This window comes from Camelus bactrianus, chromosome 4 (assembly GCF_048773025.1).
Source record: "Camelus bactrianus isolate YW-2024 breed Bactrian camel chromosome 4, ASM4877302v1, whole genome shotgun sequence".
Lineage (NCBI taxonomy): Eukaryota > Metazoa > Chordata > Mammalia > Artiodactyla > Camelidae > Camelus > Camelus bactrianus.
In genome coordinates, this window is record NC_133542.1 from 20765579 (window position 1) to 20785430 (window position 19852).

The window sequence follows — 19852 nt, forward strand, 5'->3', positions numbered from 1 at the left end:
TATAATAAATAAAACAATGCCAGCTTGATACATACTTTTGCCAGACTCTTTAAATCTCATATCTATTTTGTTTAATCCCCAAAAAACCATTTGAAGTGTATAGAAAGGTATCCCTGTTTCAAACCTCTGGAGAAGGTAAGTAATTTCCTCAATCAGGTTCCACAAGAAGTGAATGCACAAAGAATGATCAAAACTCAGGTCCTCTAACCCTTTTCCATCTCCTACAATACAGTACTTATCTGCAGCATGACAAAATCTGGAGTAAAACACATATTACAAAGATGTCATAATGTAAGAATCCAACTTGGTTAGAACTTTCCTACATAAGTTTATTAATTAAAAAAATTTTTTTTCATAGCCTAATGAGTAAAAGCGTGGACTCTGGAGTCATACGGCTTACATTCTAATCTCAGCTCCATCACTTAGTAGCTGTGTGACTGTGGATGATTAATGTATTCATTCTGTGTCTCAGTTTTCTTAAGTGTAAAGATAGAGATCACCTAATCTATATATCTAACAGGGTTAAAACTTTTTTAAAGGACTTAGAGTCAGAGTGGCAACAGATTATATATAGAGTAACAGTAGTTTGAAAAGTACTATTCTTCATTATTAACTTACTGGACAACCGAAAGAGACCATGGTATATACCAAAAGGAATGCTTTCAACAATTAGGACGTCAAAAAAAAAAAATCACAAAAATAGATTGGAGTACAATTCAATCCAGATTGTATAAAGAAATACAAATTAAATTAAATACAAATAACTGATTTATATATCATTCACTGGAAGGAATTTATATGTCTCTAAATATTTTATTATCTAACTATATATAATTGGGTGCCTTGATAAAACATGTCTTAAGTAAAAATGAAGATCAGAAAATGCATATAAAAAATTAATGGAAAAAAATTTAATGGGGAGGGATATAGTTCAGTGGTAGAGAGCATGCATGCTTAGCATGCATGAGGTCCTAGGTTCAATCACCAGTACCTCCATTAAAAAAAATTTTTTTTAATTCTTTAAATTTGAGAGAAAAGAAAACGTACATGAGCACTCTAATTTCTGAATGAACCATATATATCTGAGAATACACTGAAGAAATTACATAGAAAAGTCTAATATTAATCAGATAAAATTAAAAAAAGATGTATGTAGACCTTTAACAGATTAAAATATAACCAGTTTTTCTTAATTAGGCATAAAAAACATCAAGTAGACAGTACATTATTTCTTGGAAAATCATTATGTTAGCAAGTTGACATCTGCTACAGACTGAATTGTATCTCAGCAAAATTCATATGTTGAAATCCTAAGCCTCCCACCTCCGATACTTCAAAATACGATTGTATTTGGATAGGGCTTTTAAGGAGGTAACTAAGGTAAAATGAGGTCACTTGGGTGGGCCTTTATCCAATATAACTGTTGTCCTTTTAAGGGGAGGAGATTAGGATACAGACCACACAGACTGAGGATGACCACGTGAGCAAGAAGGTGGCCAGTTGTAAGCCAAGGAGAGGTGCCTCAGGAGACATCAAACCTGTTGATACTTTGGTCTTGGACTTCTAGACTCCAGAACTATGGGAAAATAAATTGCTATCATTCAAGCCACCCACCCAGTGGTATTTTGTTATGGGAGCCCTCACAAATGAACACAATTATCAAAACAGAAATTTGTAGCATTAGAGAGTATTATGTGCTTAAAAGTACCTGGTCTTCCAGAATATTTCCACATTAAATATGAAATAAGGCCAAAGTAAAGACATACTCCTTTTTGTCCCCACATACCCTGGTGAGCATTCCAGGACTCCAGGTTACATATGGACAATGTCACTTCAAACTTACATCAAGTGTGATCTAAATTGCTTTAGACTAAATTCTCATTATCTCACCTTTGTGACTCACACATTCCTTCAAAGAGAGAGAGATTTATATATGGTCAAAAACTTACACCATGGGATACCACAATGCAAAAAAACTTACAGATATCTATATGGGCCTATTATTACTAAAATTTATGTTAGTGTATTAGTAGTAAGTGAAACCAAATAAATAAAATAAAAATCAACTTATAACTATCAACAATTGAAAAATTTAGAAGTCAGATTAGACACTGCTGAATCTAACATTCTATTTTATCTTGGCAAAAATAAAAGTTATATTAGGGCCACAAACACTTGTATATAAGAAGAATCACAGAACTGTGACTACAAGTCTCTGTAGCAGATAAGATCAAAGAATACCTCAATAATTTTATCCTCCATATAAAACCTAAGCATTGAAATGTTCAGTTTATACATTTTATTCCACTTTTTCAGAAACAGGAACACAATGTAGGAGAAGATATACAGTGCCAAACTTGCACAACTATTTTTTCTCACATTTCTATTTTGTAAGGTATTTCAACTTATAAAATGTAGTTCTTGAGACAAGTTGTACATATAAAACCCTCTGAAGAAGATGGTATTTCAGAAGCATCTAAATTAATGCCAATGGGTATATCTGATTATTATTAATAAAGCAAAATACTTTCAAGCAATAATACATGAATTTACTTTAAACTTTATCCTAGTTTATCTTATTAGTAATCCTTCACTTAAAGATGTTATCATTGAAGAGCACAGATATAATATTTGAAATAAAAACAACAAAGTCTATTTGACAATTCTATATACTAATACCTTCTTAACAGTCATGGTTATTCCATTGCTAATGTATTCTGTGCATTTTCAACCAGAATTTTCTTTCCAGTAACTCTCATTATACCTATGGTCCCACATACACTGACTTTTTAGCTTCCAGCTAGCAATCCCCACTGAAGAAAATAATTAATATGTATGGAATAAATGAGCTTGTTTTAAGAAGCATGAAAATGAACTTTCCAAATAAAACTCACAAATCCCTTTTCTTACAAGATAATTCTATTTAACCTAAGGCCAGCCTTACTTTTTGAGTTGTTAAGTTTGAAGTCCAGTTTCACCTGGACTTAGACACAATTCTTCATACACAAAGGAAAACTGCCTTTTTTTTTCTCACTCTCAGGTTTAACCTGCTGAAATCTATTAAACCAACCCACCTTTGCTCTGTTCTTCCTCTTCCTCCCTCCACCCTCCTCCTCCTTCCCCATCTCCAGCCAAGAATCATCAAATTAAAATAGTAGCAAGTGTGTACAGGAAAGCAATTCTGTTTATGTTGATAGATTACACATTCAAAAGGAATTCTGGAGGGCAGAGAGGAGTGAATAGTGGAGAAGAATGACAATAGCCAGTTTCCATCATCTGTGTTAGGATTTCATGGTGTCTTGTCAATTTTTTCAGAGAAAAGAATTATGAGTTACCAGATAAGAATCTACCAGGCTAAAATAGAAAGATGAGGTCGAATGCAGCATTAATAATTTGGAGGTTATTTATACCATAGTTTACCTTTACTAGTATAATTAAATTAGAATTGATAAAAATATGTCTTTTAAGGATTCAGTAACTTATTATATGTTTTCATTAATAAAATTTATAATCACCTTTAGTTTACACTGCAATTGCTTCATTTCCAAATCCATGCTCCTTGAAGGGCCAAGTGATGTAACTTGTATCCGTGGAATTGCCACCCGGGTAACGTCTTCAGCCAAACTTGTGATTTCAGATGAGGACTCCAATTTCTTTAGTAAGTCTTCTTTTTCTTTCCTAAGCTCAGCCAAATCCAAATTTAGCTTCTTTTTTTAAAAAGAAAATATAAACATATTATAAAAGCAAGTACACTTAACCTAACAATTATCAGTATCAAATTTGATGGGTACAAAAATGCTAAAGAAAAAAGTGAAATTGGGGGGGAGTGTATAGCTCGGTGGCAGAGTGCGTGCTTAGCATGCACAAAGTCCTGGGTTCAATCCCCACTACCTCCATTAAAAAAATAAATAAATAAACCTAATTACCTCCCTCCTCGAAAAAAATGACAAATAAAAGATATTATCTTAAAGAAAAAGTGAAATTAGTTATAAAAATAGTTATTATAAAAACTTTACAAAAATTATAATGTCAACTAATTTTTGCTTAAGGTTGTAGGGCTTGTAAAGGTTAAAACAAAATAGACCAGCTGTACTCAATATCCTTTGGTTGGCTGATCTTTCCTCATGATGTGCCATTTCTCTGCCTTCCCATAAACATGGGTGTGCCAGAGATTCACATATTTGATAACCTTGACTTCAGGGCTGATGTACTTAACTGGTAAAAGCTAAGCTGGAGCAGGATGGGATAACAGATGTTTAGTTGTTTATTCCATTGGGTAGATCTTACCACCCTATGTAGCAGCCAAAATGCTTCTCATTTAGCAACATAAATGTTAAGTCCAATTAGCAGAAGAGGCTTATTAGAGATTTAGTTCAAATAAATAGCATACAAACAAACTTGCTCAGTTTGATGCACTTGATCGATAGTTGACAAGTCCTCTTTGTAATGCTAAGGTAGATTGCACTAAACTCCTTAGATTTGAATTTTTAATATCATAAAACATTTTACTAAATGACATACTAGTGTTGCTTTTATGAAACAGTGTAAAAGAAATTGTCTTAATGTTAGCCCCTCTTATTCACCAATCTGTAGTCAGCAGAATGCCACCAAGCCGTAATGGCATAACAACTTAGAGATCCTTAAGAGGATACCTGCACTACTATTTTATTATTCCAAAGAAGCTTATAATATGGCAGTTGAACATAAGGAACAATTAGACAAAATGGTACTGAAGTCTCTCAGAGGAGGAAAAAATCTTTCTTTGTTAAGAAGTCTAATTAAAACAGTAAAAGAGGTAGCTAACATGTACAGTAATATAAAAATGGGACATAAGTTACCTAAGTATTAACAGTATATTTAAACACAATATCTAAGAAGTATACCAGTAAATATATAACTACATATGTATACATATGTATACACATGTGTATACTGTTACATATGAATAGGTCATGAATTCAAAACTAGGGCTTAATATATTTGAGATTAAACTAGGTGTTAGTGAAATAAAAAGTACACTTTGGAAAAAAAAACCTATTTAATTGGCTATATTTTAACTTATGATCTAAAGTGTGTTTTTTTAAGATATTCAGGAAGTATTCACTCATGAATTGTCCCAATGGTATCAAATAATTAACATCTAAAAGCAAACTCATAATTTCCCTAAACCTGAAAATCTTCCTGGTTATCATCCAAGCTTGAATCAATCTCCCTCCCTGTTTATTAATTCTCTATGTCCAAACAATTGTCAGGTTCTCTAAATTATATAATGTTCCTCATATTCATTCCCTCTGACACTTTCTTAATAAAGACTCTCATTATCCCACTAAGACCACTGCAACAGCCCTTCCCCTCCCAGCAACCATCAAACCATCTTTGTACCTTCAAAATATCTTTTATACAACTTTCCAAAACAACACTGACCTGTTATTCTCTTACTCAAAATCCTCCAGGGGTTCCCCAGCCCAGTAGAATAAAGCTCAGATATTTGTGGTAATAATAAATCTCTGTAAGGTTTAGCTTCAGTTTATGTTTCAATCAGACATCACCTGCAGTCAAACTTGCCTGCCATTCCCCCCATCTCTTAGCCATTTCTACATTGATGACTCTACACATGGTGTTTCCTTCTGCTGAAATCTCTCTCATGCTTTAAGAGCAGCTTAGTATTTCCTCCTTTTTGAAGACTTCTCTGCTATTTTCTTCTCTTTTTCTTCAACCAAGTGGCTTCTCCATTGTCTTAGCTCCCATAGCACTGTGCCTGTTCTTCAACCAGAAACCTTAGTAAATCCTTGAGAGAGGACTGTTCCTTTGTTCATCTATGTATCTGCCCACTCATGGTATCTTAAAACTATGCCTTCTGTATAGTAAGAACCAGAAGAAAGGTTTCAAAAATTCAAGTCCCCCTATTTGTAGCACAGATAGTGCTATAAAGACACATCAAATTTCAGCTTATATTTATAATCTTCCTATTATTTTATTTCTATGTAAATTAAAATACACGTTTATTAGCAATATTATCATTAGCTTTAACTTAAATAGTACGCACCAGAATATTTATCAGTCCTAAAGTTAATGCTCTGCATCTAATTTAGACTTTTTGAGATTTCAATTTGGTAAGACATTAAGTCATGACTACAATTCTAGGTGTAATCTCAGGCAACACAGAAGACTAAATTTTGATGAGGCGCTTTTCTTTCTATGAACAGCCTGGTGGCTTCTCTCATTTGTAAACCCGTGTGCCATTAGTTCTATTCTTTTCATGGTGGCAGATCCTGACACTATAACTACATCATTCATTGCAGAAAGACCAAGCCAATAAATGTATTTCTCTAAAAACTATGTATATGTAGATTTTAACTTCAATTTAACAGTATAAAAATTTAGTAAATGAAGAAATGCTGAAATTATGGAGACAGTAACTCAAATGACTTATTTATTGAATAATTTATTAAAATGTAAATTGTGCCTTGATTAAACTATTTTAAATCCACAGTCTTTAAAACATATTTCTAATGTTAATTATACATGCCTAGAAATGCTACAGAGCACCTGCTGAAATAAAAGTAATAGGAAAATCATATATCTCATCAGTTTGGAATCCTTTGATTATCCCTTAGAATTTTGGACAAGTAGTTATGGCTCTGTTACTAACTTCTCTCAGTTTAAGCACTCTGTTTCTTATTTCAGAAATTTTATAGACGAGACAAGAAGCATAAATAACTTTCTTTTGTTTTTACTTGGTTTGGAATGTGAGACTTTTGTTGTGACCTTGTTAGAAAGGGATTGTGCTATAAAGTCTACCAATAAATTAAGATAACTCTTAAAATAGTTTTTTTAATCAGAAGCATGATTCCTATTTCTATATTACCTTTTCAACTCCAATCAAAGATTTTAAAACATTTAAGTCACATTACATTAAAACCATAAATAATATAAAACACATGAAAGAGTCATAATTTCTGGATTCTTATTTGGAGTCTACTGCTTACCAGATGAGTGACACTGAGCAAACTCTTGACTTTGTTTCTCTATTTAAAAACAGAGACGATGGTTGTTTACCTAGCAAAGGTAGTTTTGAGGGCAGAATTTTAAAAAAATCTATGTAGCACTTGGTAAATTTTAGATTTACAGCATTATTGTTAGCATTATCTTGTGGCAAATGCTACCATACAGTCTAAGAACTGTCTTAAAGGCTAAGGATCTGAATTAATAAAAAACTTCGTTTTATACACACACACACGTACATACACACACAATATACACGTACCAAATAATCCTATAGTTTCTCTCACAACAGAAACCTTACCTTATCTTCAGTGAGAGTTATTTGTTTGATATTAATTTAGGATTCCCTACTAGGCTACAAGCTCATTGAAGGCAGATGTATTATTCTGATTCTTTATTTCCACAGCAGTGCAATCCCTCTACAATCTTTTAAAAGTCTATTTCAATTTAAAAGTTGACATCAATGAGAATAAGTACTGAGATCTGTATTGATTTATGTGTAGTCAATTACTCTAACCAAAGGTTATAAAATAGAACTTAACACTATAAAAGTTTAAAATGAGACACTAGTTATTATTTATTTAAATATAACATTGAAGAAGTACAAGTCTCTAAAAAGGAAAGAAGCCTCCAAGCAACTGTAAGAAGAAACAAGAATATATTAGCAAATTCGTTCTTCAGGAATGAGCACTGTGGCAGGCAGAATTCTCAGATGATCCCCAATGGCCCATGCCCTGTATGTGAGTGGGACCTGTGAATGGGATAGGCTCCCACTGCCATGATTGTGCTATTTGCAATGTTATGTGCAAAAGGGATTCTGTCGATGTAAATCATGGTTCCCTAATCACTTGACTTTGAGTGAGTCAAAAGCAAGATTATCCTCACTGGTCCTGACTCACCAGGTGAGTCCTTTAAAAGAAGGCCAGAGAGATTCTCCTGCTGGCCATGTTATGATAGGACTATGGAGAAAGCTACAAGGTGAGGACCTAAGGAAGACCTCAGGAGCTGAGAATGGCCCTTGAGCAAGAAAGCAGGGACTTCAGTCCTGCAACTACAAGGAACTGAATTTTTCCAACAAACTCATGAGCTTGGAAGAAAAGCCTGAACTGCAGAAAGGCAGCTTGGCTGACACACGGATTGCAGCCTTCTGATGCTCTGAGTAGAGGACTCCACTAAGCTGTGCCAGGCTCCTGACCAGGGAAACTATGAGGTAATGAGTATGAATGTTGTCTCTAAGCTGCTAAATTTGTGGTAATTGGTTATATACCACAGAAGACTGAGTCCCAATTTTTAAAAAATCATTCCCTGTCTTAAACCTATTCCTTTCCCCCTATTGCCACCTTGCCACCCCTTAAACAAGTGTCCTGAACTCCACGCTATATAGTTTATATAATATCCTCCCCTCTGGTTTTTCTTTCCTCACCCATAATTTTGTGCTCACTTCTTCAATTACTTAAAAAAAGTTCAATTTTCTGTCCTAGAAATACAAATTGCCTCTTCCAGATCTGCATTTTGTAGTCTAATTGCCAAGCAAAGTCTCTGGCCAGAAGCTTCCTTTTGCTGCTCGCAAGAGTAATCCTACGAATGGGGTGGATAAGCCTCTCCTGATGTACTCTCCTTTATTCTGTTGTATAGGAGTTCTTTCATGAATGCCTTTTATTCTGAGCTCCAACTTGATGTTTTCTGAAAGATTTTGATCAGGAATATCTAGATTCAGGATCTGACTCAATATCTATTATTCATCCTTTTCATACATACTATGTAGTAGGCAATGTACCAGCTCCATGTTTTCAATGATAAACAAAAGAGTTATAATCCTTGCCTTCTGGTAGCTACCCATCTATAACCTAGAAATATATCACAATAAACTACAGTAAGTGCTATGGAGAAACAAATCAGGGAGCTGAGGGAACTGCTGCTGCCTTCAAATTCTGTCTGGTAAATGCTGGTTACAGCCAGTTTCCTTTCACGTATCTCTCCTGATTTGTTTTGTCAAATGTTCCCTGGAAACTAGATATAGTGTTAAAGGCCATGGCTAGACCTACAACCTTCCTGCTTTCCAACTTTTACTCTAGAGAAGGCATGTGCCAGAACACTGCTGGGGAAGCCTTGGGCAGCCCTCATGAGGTGGAGGATCTCTCCTCCAGCAGGAGCTTTGGTAAACATTTTACTGTTCAAGAATGAATTATCAGAAAAGATAAAACAGGTCCCATGGAAAATATTCTTATAGCCCAAATGAAAATAAGAAAAGGGCTTAGAAAAACATCAGATAAGAAAGAATCATTTCCCTAATCACCCCCCAAAACAGACACTCTCTGAGCTTGATGTCTCCAAAGAATAAAATAATCATCAGCCACCTAGTCAGTGAACATGATGCTAGTTGCATCAAGAAAATGCTTATGAGTATTTAACTAGTTTAGGAGCAGTGCGCCCAGGTAAAGGAACAGGATGTGGTACAGCTCTTCACTTCTAATAAAAGGCTGATTCTGATCTTTTTTTTTCTTTTTTCTGGACAGTAACTACTCTGTAGCAATGAAAAGACAGTATTCAGTTCTCATATATTTTTCACCACTGAATGAGAAACTTAAAACAATGAACCATTTAAAAAATTGAAAATATCCTTAGTTGGGATAGTGAGATCCAAAAAGTAGACACATGGAAATTCTAGAAAACACAGCTTAACGTGAGGGTGAATGTCAGGTCACAGGAGCAGGATTTCTGGGAAGCCGATGGAGGAAATAGTTGTTGGCAGAAGGATTCTCTCCAGTTCATGCTGGGGCAAAGTTAAGATGTCAAATGTTAGAAATGGCCAATAAGTAGCCAGAGTAAGTGAGGGTTAGTCCTCATCTGTAACAATAGTGGAGTCTCGGATTTTTCTTTCTCCTTTTGAAACCCAAAGGCCTTGACAGTCAAAGTAGGGAAAAGCAATCACTAAACGGGAACAGTCTGTAATGTACCAATTATTTCACCAAAATATTTAATCTTGAATTCTGCATAGGGCTGAGGATATTGAATACAGTTATTTCATCTTGAATACCTAAATAACTTCATTTACATCTCACAATCAGATTCACATTTAAGTAGAGGCAGCAATTAAAAAACGTTATGTTATAATCTTAAAAAAATTACAACATAAGAATTTTGTTGCCAGAACTAAAGCAAAAGAGACTGAACAGAAAATTCAAGATGAATAATATCTATGTAAATTCTATAGGCAAGAGTCTCCTAGAAAGTCACCACACTCTCTCCTTCCTGTGGCTAGTATCACTATTCTTTCACTGAGAATATTTTTTCTTTTACAAGGAATAAAAATGAAAGAAATAAAATTGTCCATGTTGTCTATGTATAAAACTAAAAGCACAGTCACTTAAGTAAAACATTATATGAGTTACAAAGAGAATTACGTGGGTTTCTAGGTCACTAGCAAAATATTTTCCATACAAGTACTTATCTAGAAAGATAAATAGTTCAGATTAATAACTCTTTCAAGTTAGTAACAAGTGTTTTACATTTAAAACATGTTTTCCTTTGTTATGATACTTGAGATTATCAAGAAAAAGAATTAAAAATGAAAAACTAACCAAAAATAAAACAAAGATCTTAGGCAGAGGTGGAATTATTTGTGTAATAAAATTTCTTATGAAAAATACACTTAGTTACAACATCACTCATTTATAGACTATTTTCTGACAAATGCAGTTATTAAAAGCCTATAGTATGCTTCACAAAATGTCAAGCAAATGAAGGTAATATAGAGGACTTTTCACCAATGCTTTTGCTAGCAGTTAGACTTCAGTAGCCTTTAGAGACCATTAAGCACCCTTTGGCTAATTGGCCAATGGTAGTTTAATCCTCTTTTTATTCCAGCAGCACTATTTTAACACCCTTTACACTCTGTCGGTGTAGTGTCTGAATGACAAAATAATATTGTGCATGAATAATAAGCAGAAAAGTTAAATTAACATTTCATGTTTCACATGCCATACCTATGTGTCAGAAGAACTTTCTTTTTAAGCCACTGACATTCAACTTTTTTAAACAATCTCATGTTGACATCTTATTGAGGTGAATATTCCTAATTACTGCTAATTGCCTATCAAGAAAAAATTCTCTTCATGAAATGCAGTTGTCTAGTACAGATGAACCCAGCTCTAGTATGCACATTAAAGACAAAGCATGACACTTAAGGTGCTACTTTGCTATAAGGTCATACTAAATATGGTTGCAATTAACAAAGCAGTTTTTTATGGTACTAAAAATGCCAATCTGTCTTGATGTGTTCAAATTAGATTCTATCAAAGAAATATGGATATCTGCATATGGATAAGAGTTATGCTACTCTCAGTAACATTTACAAGAAGTAAAATTAATTCAATGCCCTTATACTTTGTAATGTAAGTTCTAGATAATGCCCAATTAAATAACTGTTTTGTAAACATGTCTGAATATGATTTCTCAAAATGAAAATCGACACTATTATTTCAAATGTCAAATTGTTTAAAACACTTTACTAGTTTTAATTTTCAAAACATCTCCCAATAGTGAAAATATTTCACATGTATCTTTTAATTTTTATTAATAACTTTGACATTGTAGGCATTTATAGTAACTATTAATCTATTTGATACTAACAATATGTTATGTTTCAAAATAATTTGAATAACAAGACTAATGAATTTAACTGGACTGAAGTTAAATCAAATCACTAAAACTTCTGTTTCCACAACTACAGAAAAAGAATCAGCAAAATGTATTACATGTAAAACTTGAAAAATTAACTAATACAAGTGACTTTCAAGTATTCATGGAAAACCAATCAATATTTGGTTTATCATAGCAAGAGCTGCTCAACTGTAGGCTTGTTATTTCAAATCCTCTATTCTAGTTACTAAAATGAAAGTCCCACTAAAACTTACATACCACGTACTAAATACAGAGACACATATTTGGAACCAGAAGTATAACCTGAATAATTCATCATTGTCACCTATGTTAAGAATTTCTCAGTGTTCATATGGTAATAAGTTCAGTTTCAGCCCTCCTGACAACTGATTTACACATGGCATGCTTACCGATGACCATCAAGTGGCAATGCATTCCCATTCTGATTCCCTTCCCCAACAGGAATGATAGAAGATGGTAATGCCATCTGAGGTCCCAAAGAAGAAACTGACCAATGTCTTTCTAAATCCCTCGTTTCACTGTCCTTCTGCCTTCTACTGCTTAAACTCAGCTAAATCAACATAGAAGTATTTATTCCTCACAGGTTCTGTGTACACATATCCTCTTTAATTCTATTTTTCCTCTTCCACTTTTGTCAATATATTTTCAGTTACTTAAGTTGTGTGGGGGCAGGAGGAAAAGAATGCCCCCAATTGAACCACTCAAACAATGAAGAAAAAAGAAGAAAATAAACAAACATACCAAATACTCAAAAATAATAGTTGGTGTTTCAGGGTGATATTAATACTATACTTACATCTACATAAAGAACAATCATAAAATTTCAAGTGAAGTTATAGGTACCAAGGCTATCAAACTCCAGAATATCTGCATAAGTCTCATGAAGCCTGCCTCATTCTCCCTATTAAATTTGGTTTTCCTAAGCAACAGATTTCAATACTTTCATTTGATTGTTTTTTCTATCCTAGTGGGGTGAATATTGCTTCTCAATGGACTGTATTTTTTTGTACAAAAGGCTTTTGTGGACTGGCCTGAGGAAGCTAATGTCCACATATATAGTATTGTTACTAAATGGAGGGCAGAGTCTACACAATCTAATATTGCTCATAATATTTAATTCTTACACAGATTTCAAAAGAAAGGCATCAAATTGATTCAAATATTTTTGATCTCTAAAAATTTATAACAGACCATGATATACTTTGGAATTCATATTTTTTTGAGATAAAGCACTTTTAATAAGCCTCTAAGAAGCATGTAAATGAACATTAAGTTTATTTAAATTATACTGGAATCAATTCATAGGAACAGTGCATTATCACACTAATCTAAATGAAATATTACCAACTTTCTAGATAATAAACCCAAAGGCTAAATATCATTAGTTCTAGCTCCGACTTCATATATTCAAATGAGTAAAATGATATACATATTTTAAGTATATATTAAATATAAATAGCATCTTAATGCTTAGAAATTAAAATTTTTTACTGATAGGGTCAATACTTAACCACATGTCTTTCCTCAGTTGTACTACATCTAAGCTTTGCAAACAAATTACTTGGATGAAAGCCAATCGGGGCATTTCAAAAATCCTACAACTCATTACACATTTAACAGCAGCATTACTAAGTACTCATATGATTTTGATTACATTTATAAATATACCCTGCTAAAATTCTCAAGGGAAACAAGTTAATAATGTTTTTCTCCATTTCCTGTGCAAGTTTCATAAGAGTCAAAAGAGTAAAAAAAAAATAGGTATTTCTTCAAAATAATAGTATTTGCAATCACTAGATCTGATAAAATAAAAGGTTACTGATACTGCTTAAAATGGGATTTTTTTCATTAAAAACTAATATATGTGAAAACTACTAAAAATGCCTACCTTTCATGGCACAGAGTACAAATTTCTTTTAAGTAGACTAAATTATACATTTCTTACTGCTTTTACTTGAAAAACTTTTTTTCAACACAAAAATTTCACATAGAAACTTCTTCCACCATCCTTCACTTCATTTTCCTATTTAGAATTATCTTGTTTATATTTTTTCAAGTAGTAAAGCTTGATCTAACAGAGTAGCCCTCAATAAATTATCTGACTCTTAGTTGTGCTAAGTGAAATATAATGATTTATATAGATCTTTAGGAAGTGGGTAGTCTGGAGTTCTTTTTATTTTTACTAATCAAGCTGCTTTTCTCCTATATCAGTGGTTCTCAAAGAATATATACTACCTAGATATATATTTTGGAAATTAGTGAGGGCACTTTTGAGTGCCACAATGATTGTCACTGAGATGAGTGAGAGCCAGGAACACTAGATGTACTGCAATGTGCATATCAGTCCTGTCCAACAGAAATGGCCCTGTATCCTGCATGACTTTCAAATGTCCTGCCAATTATTTATGTCAATTAAAAATACACATATAATGAAATGAACATAAATCCTAACTAAAAATTACAAATAAACCAAGCAATTTTTCCTGTGGTCCCAGAAGTTTATAAACTGTGTAAATCAAAAGAAGACTGAAAAATGAGAAAGAGAAATCCCTTTCTTCTCTGGGGTCTAAGCTCTAAGGATGTTACCGTATGGCTGATACCATGGCCAGGGCCACATGGAGAAAACTGGTCTCAGAGGAAGAGAAGTAAGTGTGTGGTTCCAGTTAACGCTGTTCTTCCCAAGTCTGTTCTCTTCAGTTCATCTTTGATATTTTGAGCTTTCCCCCTCTATATTAGTTTGAGTTCAGTTCCTGTAACTTGCTCTCAAGAGTCTTACTAATAGAGCCTTCTAAAAAAAGTCCAACAACCTCTTCCCTATTTTCAGTTCCTCTATGGCATCTGACACTGTTGATCAGCTCTTCTCTTTCTCTTGTTTAAAACCTTCCCTCCCCTGTTTCTGTGTTACAGCACTCCCCTACCTTCTCCTTCTCATACTCCCCCAAATTTATTACCTTGCTGCAAAGATCTGTTCCACTTTCAGCACTTCTTCTCTAGAATGACATCAATAGATTTCATTTTTAAGGAAAATTTCAAATATGCAATACACAAATAAAAATGCATACATAACAGATGCCCATGTATCACTCACTCAACAAAAACAATGTGTTAGCAATATAATTGAAGGCCATGATCCTGTCTCCTCTGATTCACCAGAAATAATCACTATCCCCAAACATCTTTGGTGTTTATCATTCCCTGACTTTTTTTTATACTTCTAATACATATATGTGTATTTCCAGAAGACATTCCTTTGAAGACATTCCTTTTTCATTTTACTGTTTCTGAATTTGGGCTGCATCTTCCATTCCTGGATACCATAGAATTCTTGCTATTACTTAAACAATATTTCTTTTTAAAATTTGCATATATTGTTGAATTCTGGTAAATGTTGTCTCATCATTTTAGCATATGTTGATTGTACATATAGCAATATTGCTGAAATCTATTATTAGTTTGTCTTGAGATTCTGTGCTGACAAGCAGTTTGGAACTAATGATGGTTTTGTTTCTTCATTTCTAATACTTTTGACTTGCATTTATTTTTCTTACCTTAGTGTGTTGCCTGTGCCCTCTGGCACAATGTCTGAGACAAAACAATGATAGCAGGCATAAATGTCTTCTTCCTAACTTTAAAAAGAATGCTTCTAACTTCCACCATTAAGTATGATTGTTTCAGGTTTTTGGTAGATACTTTTTAACAGAGTAAGAATGTTCTCAGCTATTCCTATGTCCAGTTCCATCAGTGCCCCAAACTGGGCTACATAGATACTCGTCCCTGGGCAGCCCCTGAAAAGCCAGAACACTGGACACACACTCCCATTCTTCTTCTCTCTGAGGGAGAGACCATCAAACCTCTGTATCAGCTTCCTGTGTGATGTCCTCTGGTACATCCAGCTCTCTGGTTCTCAGTGTCCCCCAGGTATCTATAGCATGTCAGGTCCCATCAGTGCTCTCGGACAGATGAGAAAGAAGCCAGTCCCTTAGACAGCACCCCAAGAAGCCAGATCAATGGACATAAGGTCCAGTATATCCTTTCCTTCCCTGGGAAGAAGCTGGGAACTGGGGGTTTCCCCCAGATCACAAGGTGGTGTGCCAATGAGTAGGACTATGGCAGGACAGTGCCACCAATTTCCTAAGCAACTTCAGTGAAGCTGGTTTTGTACTTGTCAGAGGTGCAGATGCCTCTTGAATGGTTTCTGGATTTCACACAAAAGAAACTGGTCCAAGTACTGGTGTCGAAGTGGTATGTCTGTGAGAGGAGGAAGGTCTGGTCTTCCAATTCTGCCATCTTGTTGATGTCATCTCAGATTCTCTACATGTTTAATATATCTTCTTTCTTTTTGTTACAGTGGTAAATTACATGGATAAATTTTCTAATCAAACTTTTAATTTCTGGGAATATCCTGGTTTATTCATGACATTTATCCTAATAGTTCGGAAATCAATGGTACAACTATGTTCACAACTGAGATAAGACTTTAACTTTCATTTCTAACACATTCCTATCTTAAATGTAGTGTCAATGCTACATCACCCTCATAAAATGAGGAAGAATTTGTTTCTACTTTTTGGAAAAATGTATATGCCTAATATAATTTAAATATAAAACTAAAATTTCAATCTCACCTAAGCATTTAAAATATAGTATTACTTTTTTAATTAATAGCTTTATTAAGGTAATATACATACCATAAGATTCACCCATTTTTTGGATTGTTTCCACTTTGAGGCTATTATGATTAATGCTGCTATGAGTATTCATGCACATGTTTTTGTGTCAATTTATGTTTTCAATTCTCTTGGATAACTATCTAGAAGTGGAATTGCTGGATAATATTGTAACTCTACATTTTACCTTGGCAGTACGAGAGGAACTACCAAATTTTTTTCCAAAATGGCTGTGCCATTTTACATTCCCCCTAGCAATGTATTAAAGTTCTGATTCATTCACATCCTCACCAACACTGGCTAATCTTCATCAATTTATTAGTTTCAATAATCTAGTTCTTGTTTTTTGATCATGTATATTGCATCTTTGTTTTCTACAATATTAACTCTTATCTTAATATCCTTCTTTCTATTTTCCTTAGAAACCTAATTCTTCACTCTTACATTGAATGGTTAGCTCATCAAATTTTAGCTTCTTTGTAGTCTTAATAAGTATGCAAAGGTATACATTTCCATCTGAGTACCACCTTACCTGCATCCCACAAGTTTATCATTCAACCTGAAGCATTTTCTCAATTCACATTTTATTTTATTTGACCCATTCATTATTTTAAAATATCTCTATAAGTTTGCATGAGAATTTTAAAATTTAATTTATTAAACTGATGTCAAATTTCACTTGTGTTAGACAATACTGTTATATGATACCAAAATTTTGAGATTTGTGGGGAGCTGTGTTTTGGCCTAGTTATGTGACCATTTTTGGTAAATATTTAGAGCTAAGACTTTTTTATTGCTATGTTCGAATAATGAACATCCTTAATGACTATTTGTCAGCTTTATCTTAAAAGTACTGAAGTTACCAATTATAGTATTATTTATTTTGAGCCTAAGTTATTAAATGTTTATATTTTAGAGGCTTTCTGCTCCCCTCAATAACAAAATTCATTGGAATAACTAAAGTACATGTACATTTAATGATATTCTCCAGTTATTCTTCTTATTTATCAGTTCTTTGCATGGGCTCATCCTACTCAGCAACATTTGACATAGTTGGCTGTTCACTAGTTGAAATACTTTCATCACCTGGCTTCTTAGATACTCCTTTCTCTTTTTTTTTTTTTTCCTACTTAACTGGCCTCTCTTTTTCTGGACCTTCTTCATCTGCTCAAACTCCAAGGGTTGGAGGGCCCAGGGCTCAGACCTGGTATCTCTTCTCTTTTCTGTCTTTCATTCCCTAGGTGATCCTACCCAGCCTAATGTCTTTAAATATAATCTAAATACTCAAATTCCAAAATTCATGCCTCTAGCCCAGCCCTCTCCTCTATATTTTACTCAATTTTCTTACTTCTCACTTGATATCTTTATTTCAGCGACAAATTACACTTGGTTACAATGGCAAGCCGTCACTGATTTTAGCCCCTAGGGTTTTACATTTTTTGGGGGGGCAAATTCTGCTGTGCATTTATAAGGATAATTGTTATATTTTACCCAACTTTATTGGTATATTTTCACATATGGTTTCTCTCATCCTACAATATTTAGAATATTCTAAAGCCCAGTATACTCTATCATCAACTTTCTGGTCACTTTAATTAGAACCCTGGTAGGTACCTTAAATACTTAACTTTTTTTAACCTTTCTTATGATTGGTCATCAAACTCTGTGTTATACCAGTGAAAAATCTTTTTTTTTTCCAATTTTTCTACTTCGAAATACTTACCTACTTCCTGTCTAAATATGTACTGTCTAGATACTTATCTTTTGCCTTGATATTTAAACAATCTCTTATTTGGCTGCTTGCACTGAATCTCTGTTCTCTCAGACTTTAGTCTCAGTCCTCACTGTATATTAGAACCACTTGAGAGCTTTCAAAAACTAGCAAGGTGCAGGGACACCCCACCTCAGTTATTCGGATTTAATTGGTTTAGGGTACGGCCTGGGCATAGGTATTTTTTAAAAACTCCCCAGGTGAGGATAGCATGCAGCTAGGGTTGAGAACCACAGCTTCATCAGATTACTATTCACAACAAACTGCTTTCTCACCTTGATGTCTTTCCAAGCTTTCCTTTTCTTAATGATTTTGTTCCATGAACATAACTTTCAAAATCAAACCAAATTTTAAGTCTAAGCCCAAATGTCACCTCCTTCAAAAGCCTTACTACATAATGACTGCAGTGAATATCTGTCTTTCTTTGTCAATTACATGTCCATGGTATATTTTATACACACACACACACACACACACACACACACACACACACACACATCAATCATGCTATATATATATCACAGTTTCCTTGTATTGTGATACACATGTCCAACTTCCCCGGTAGTATCTTGTAGAGCGGACAGGACCATTTTTAATTCATTGTTGAATATCTCATTGTTAGAGTGTTTTATATGTATTAGGTACGTACATTCAACTAAACTGAATTATAACAAATATAAGCACACTTATCTATGTGCAAACCAATGTTTTAGACATTTAAAACCAAACTCCAAAACATATGCATATTTAAATATCATAATAATCCCATAATGAGAAAAATGTTATAACCTGTTACTTTCAGGTATGTTGATATTTTAATGAGACTCACTCACCTGAAAATATGCAAAGAATGAAAACACTACTTGGAATATAAGACTGTGCAATATATTATAACACTTGTTCAATATAAGCAGAAAATAAATTTCTAACTGATGTTTTTAGGTCACATTTTCGTATCTTATTATTTTCTGTGGTAAGATAACAACTGAATGTGAAAACAGTACAAGAAGTACGATTTTACAGGACATTGTGTTCTGAGTGATAATAATAGTTTCTAACAAAGTCTAATATAAGGCACAGACGTTCTGTTAACAAATATCACTTGGTTCACCTAGAAGATAGGACGTAGGAATAAGACAGTCACGTCCAATTCCACATAGATTCTCAGCTCAGATCCTGGTTTTTGCACAGTTTACCTTGCGAACATGATCCGAGTGACATTTCACAAATTCCTGGATAAATGTTGCTACACTCTGCCAGGAGAGAGACAGGCTATGTCATGCACAGATCAATAATAGCACTGTGTTTCATCAGCCTCAAAATCAAAAGTGCTCCATCTGGCAAAAGCCATGGCCCTAGAGAATCTGACATATATAAACTGAATACCCTACAAGGAATGTGTACTATACAAGCTATTGGGGTAAGATAAAAGAAAACTCGAGATTAGCAATGAAGTACAATAAGAGAGTACTAGTTTTCTACTTCATTATTACTAGAGGCATGAACACAGATCACAAAAATGGAAATAAGGCTATTTAAAATTCTCTACTTCCTAACAGAAAAAAAAAGGGGGTCCAGTACAATTTAACACCTTCAATCTTTTTAATAAAATTGCTATGTAAATATAAACCAAAGACAAATATAAGTTTAGGATACAATAGTAATCATATAAATCTACATAAATGAAAATGTTTATAGAGAGCCATAAAATACAGAATTACAGTTT

At 33.8% G+C, this 19852-nt stretch overlaps 1 protein-coding gene across 1 annotated transcript in view; it reads right to left on the reverse strand.

The window, feature by feature from the left end:
- The window catches only part of CNTLN (centlein), a 247919-nt gene that overhangs the window by 44953 nt on the left and 183114 nt on the right, over positions 1-19852 (reverse strand). The window contains exon 19 of the mRNA XM_010946034.3: positions 3516-3707. Coding sequence (XP_010944336.1) covers positions 3516-3707 — 192 coding nt within the window. The remainder of the gene's footprint in view (positions 1-3515; positions 3708-19852) is intronic.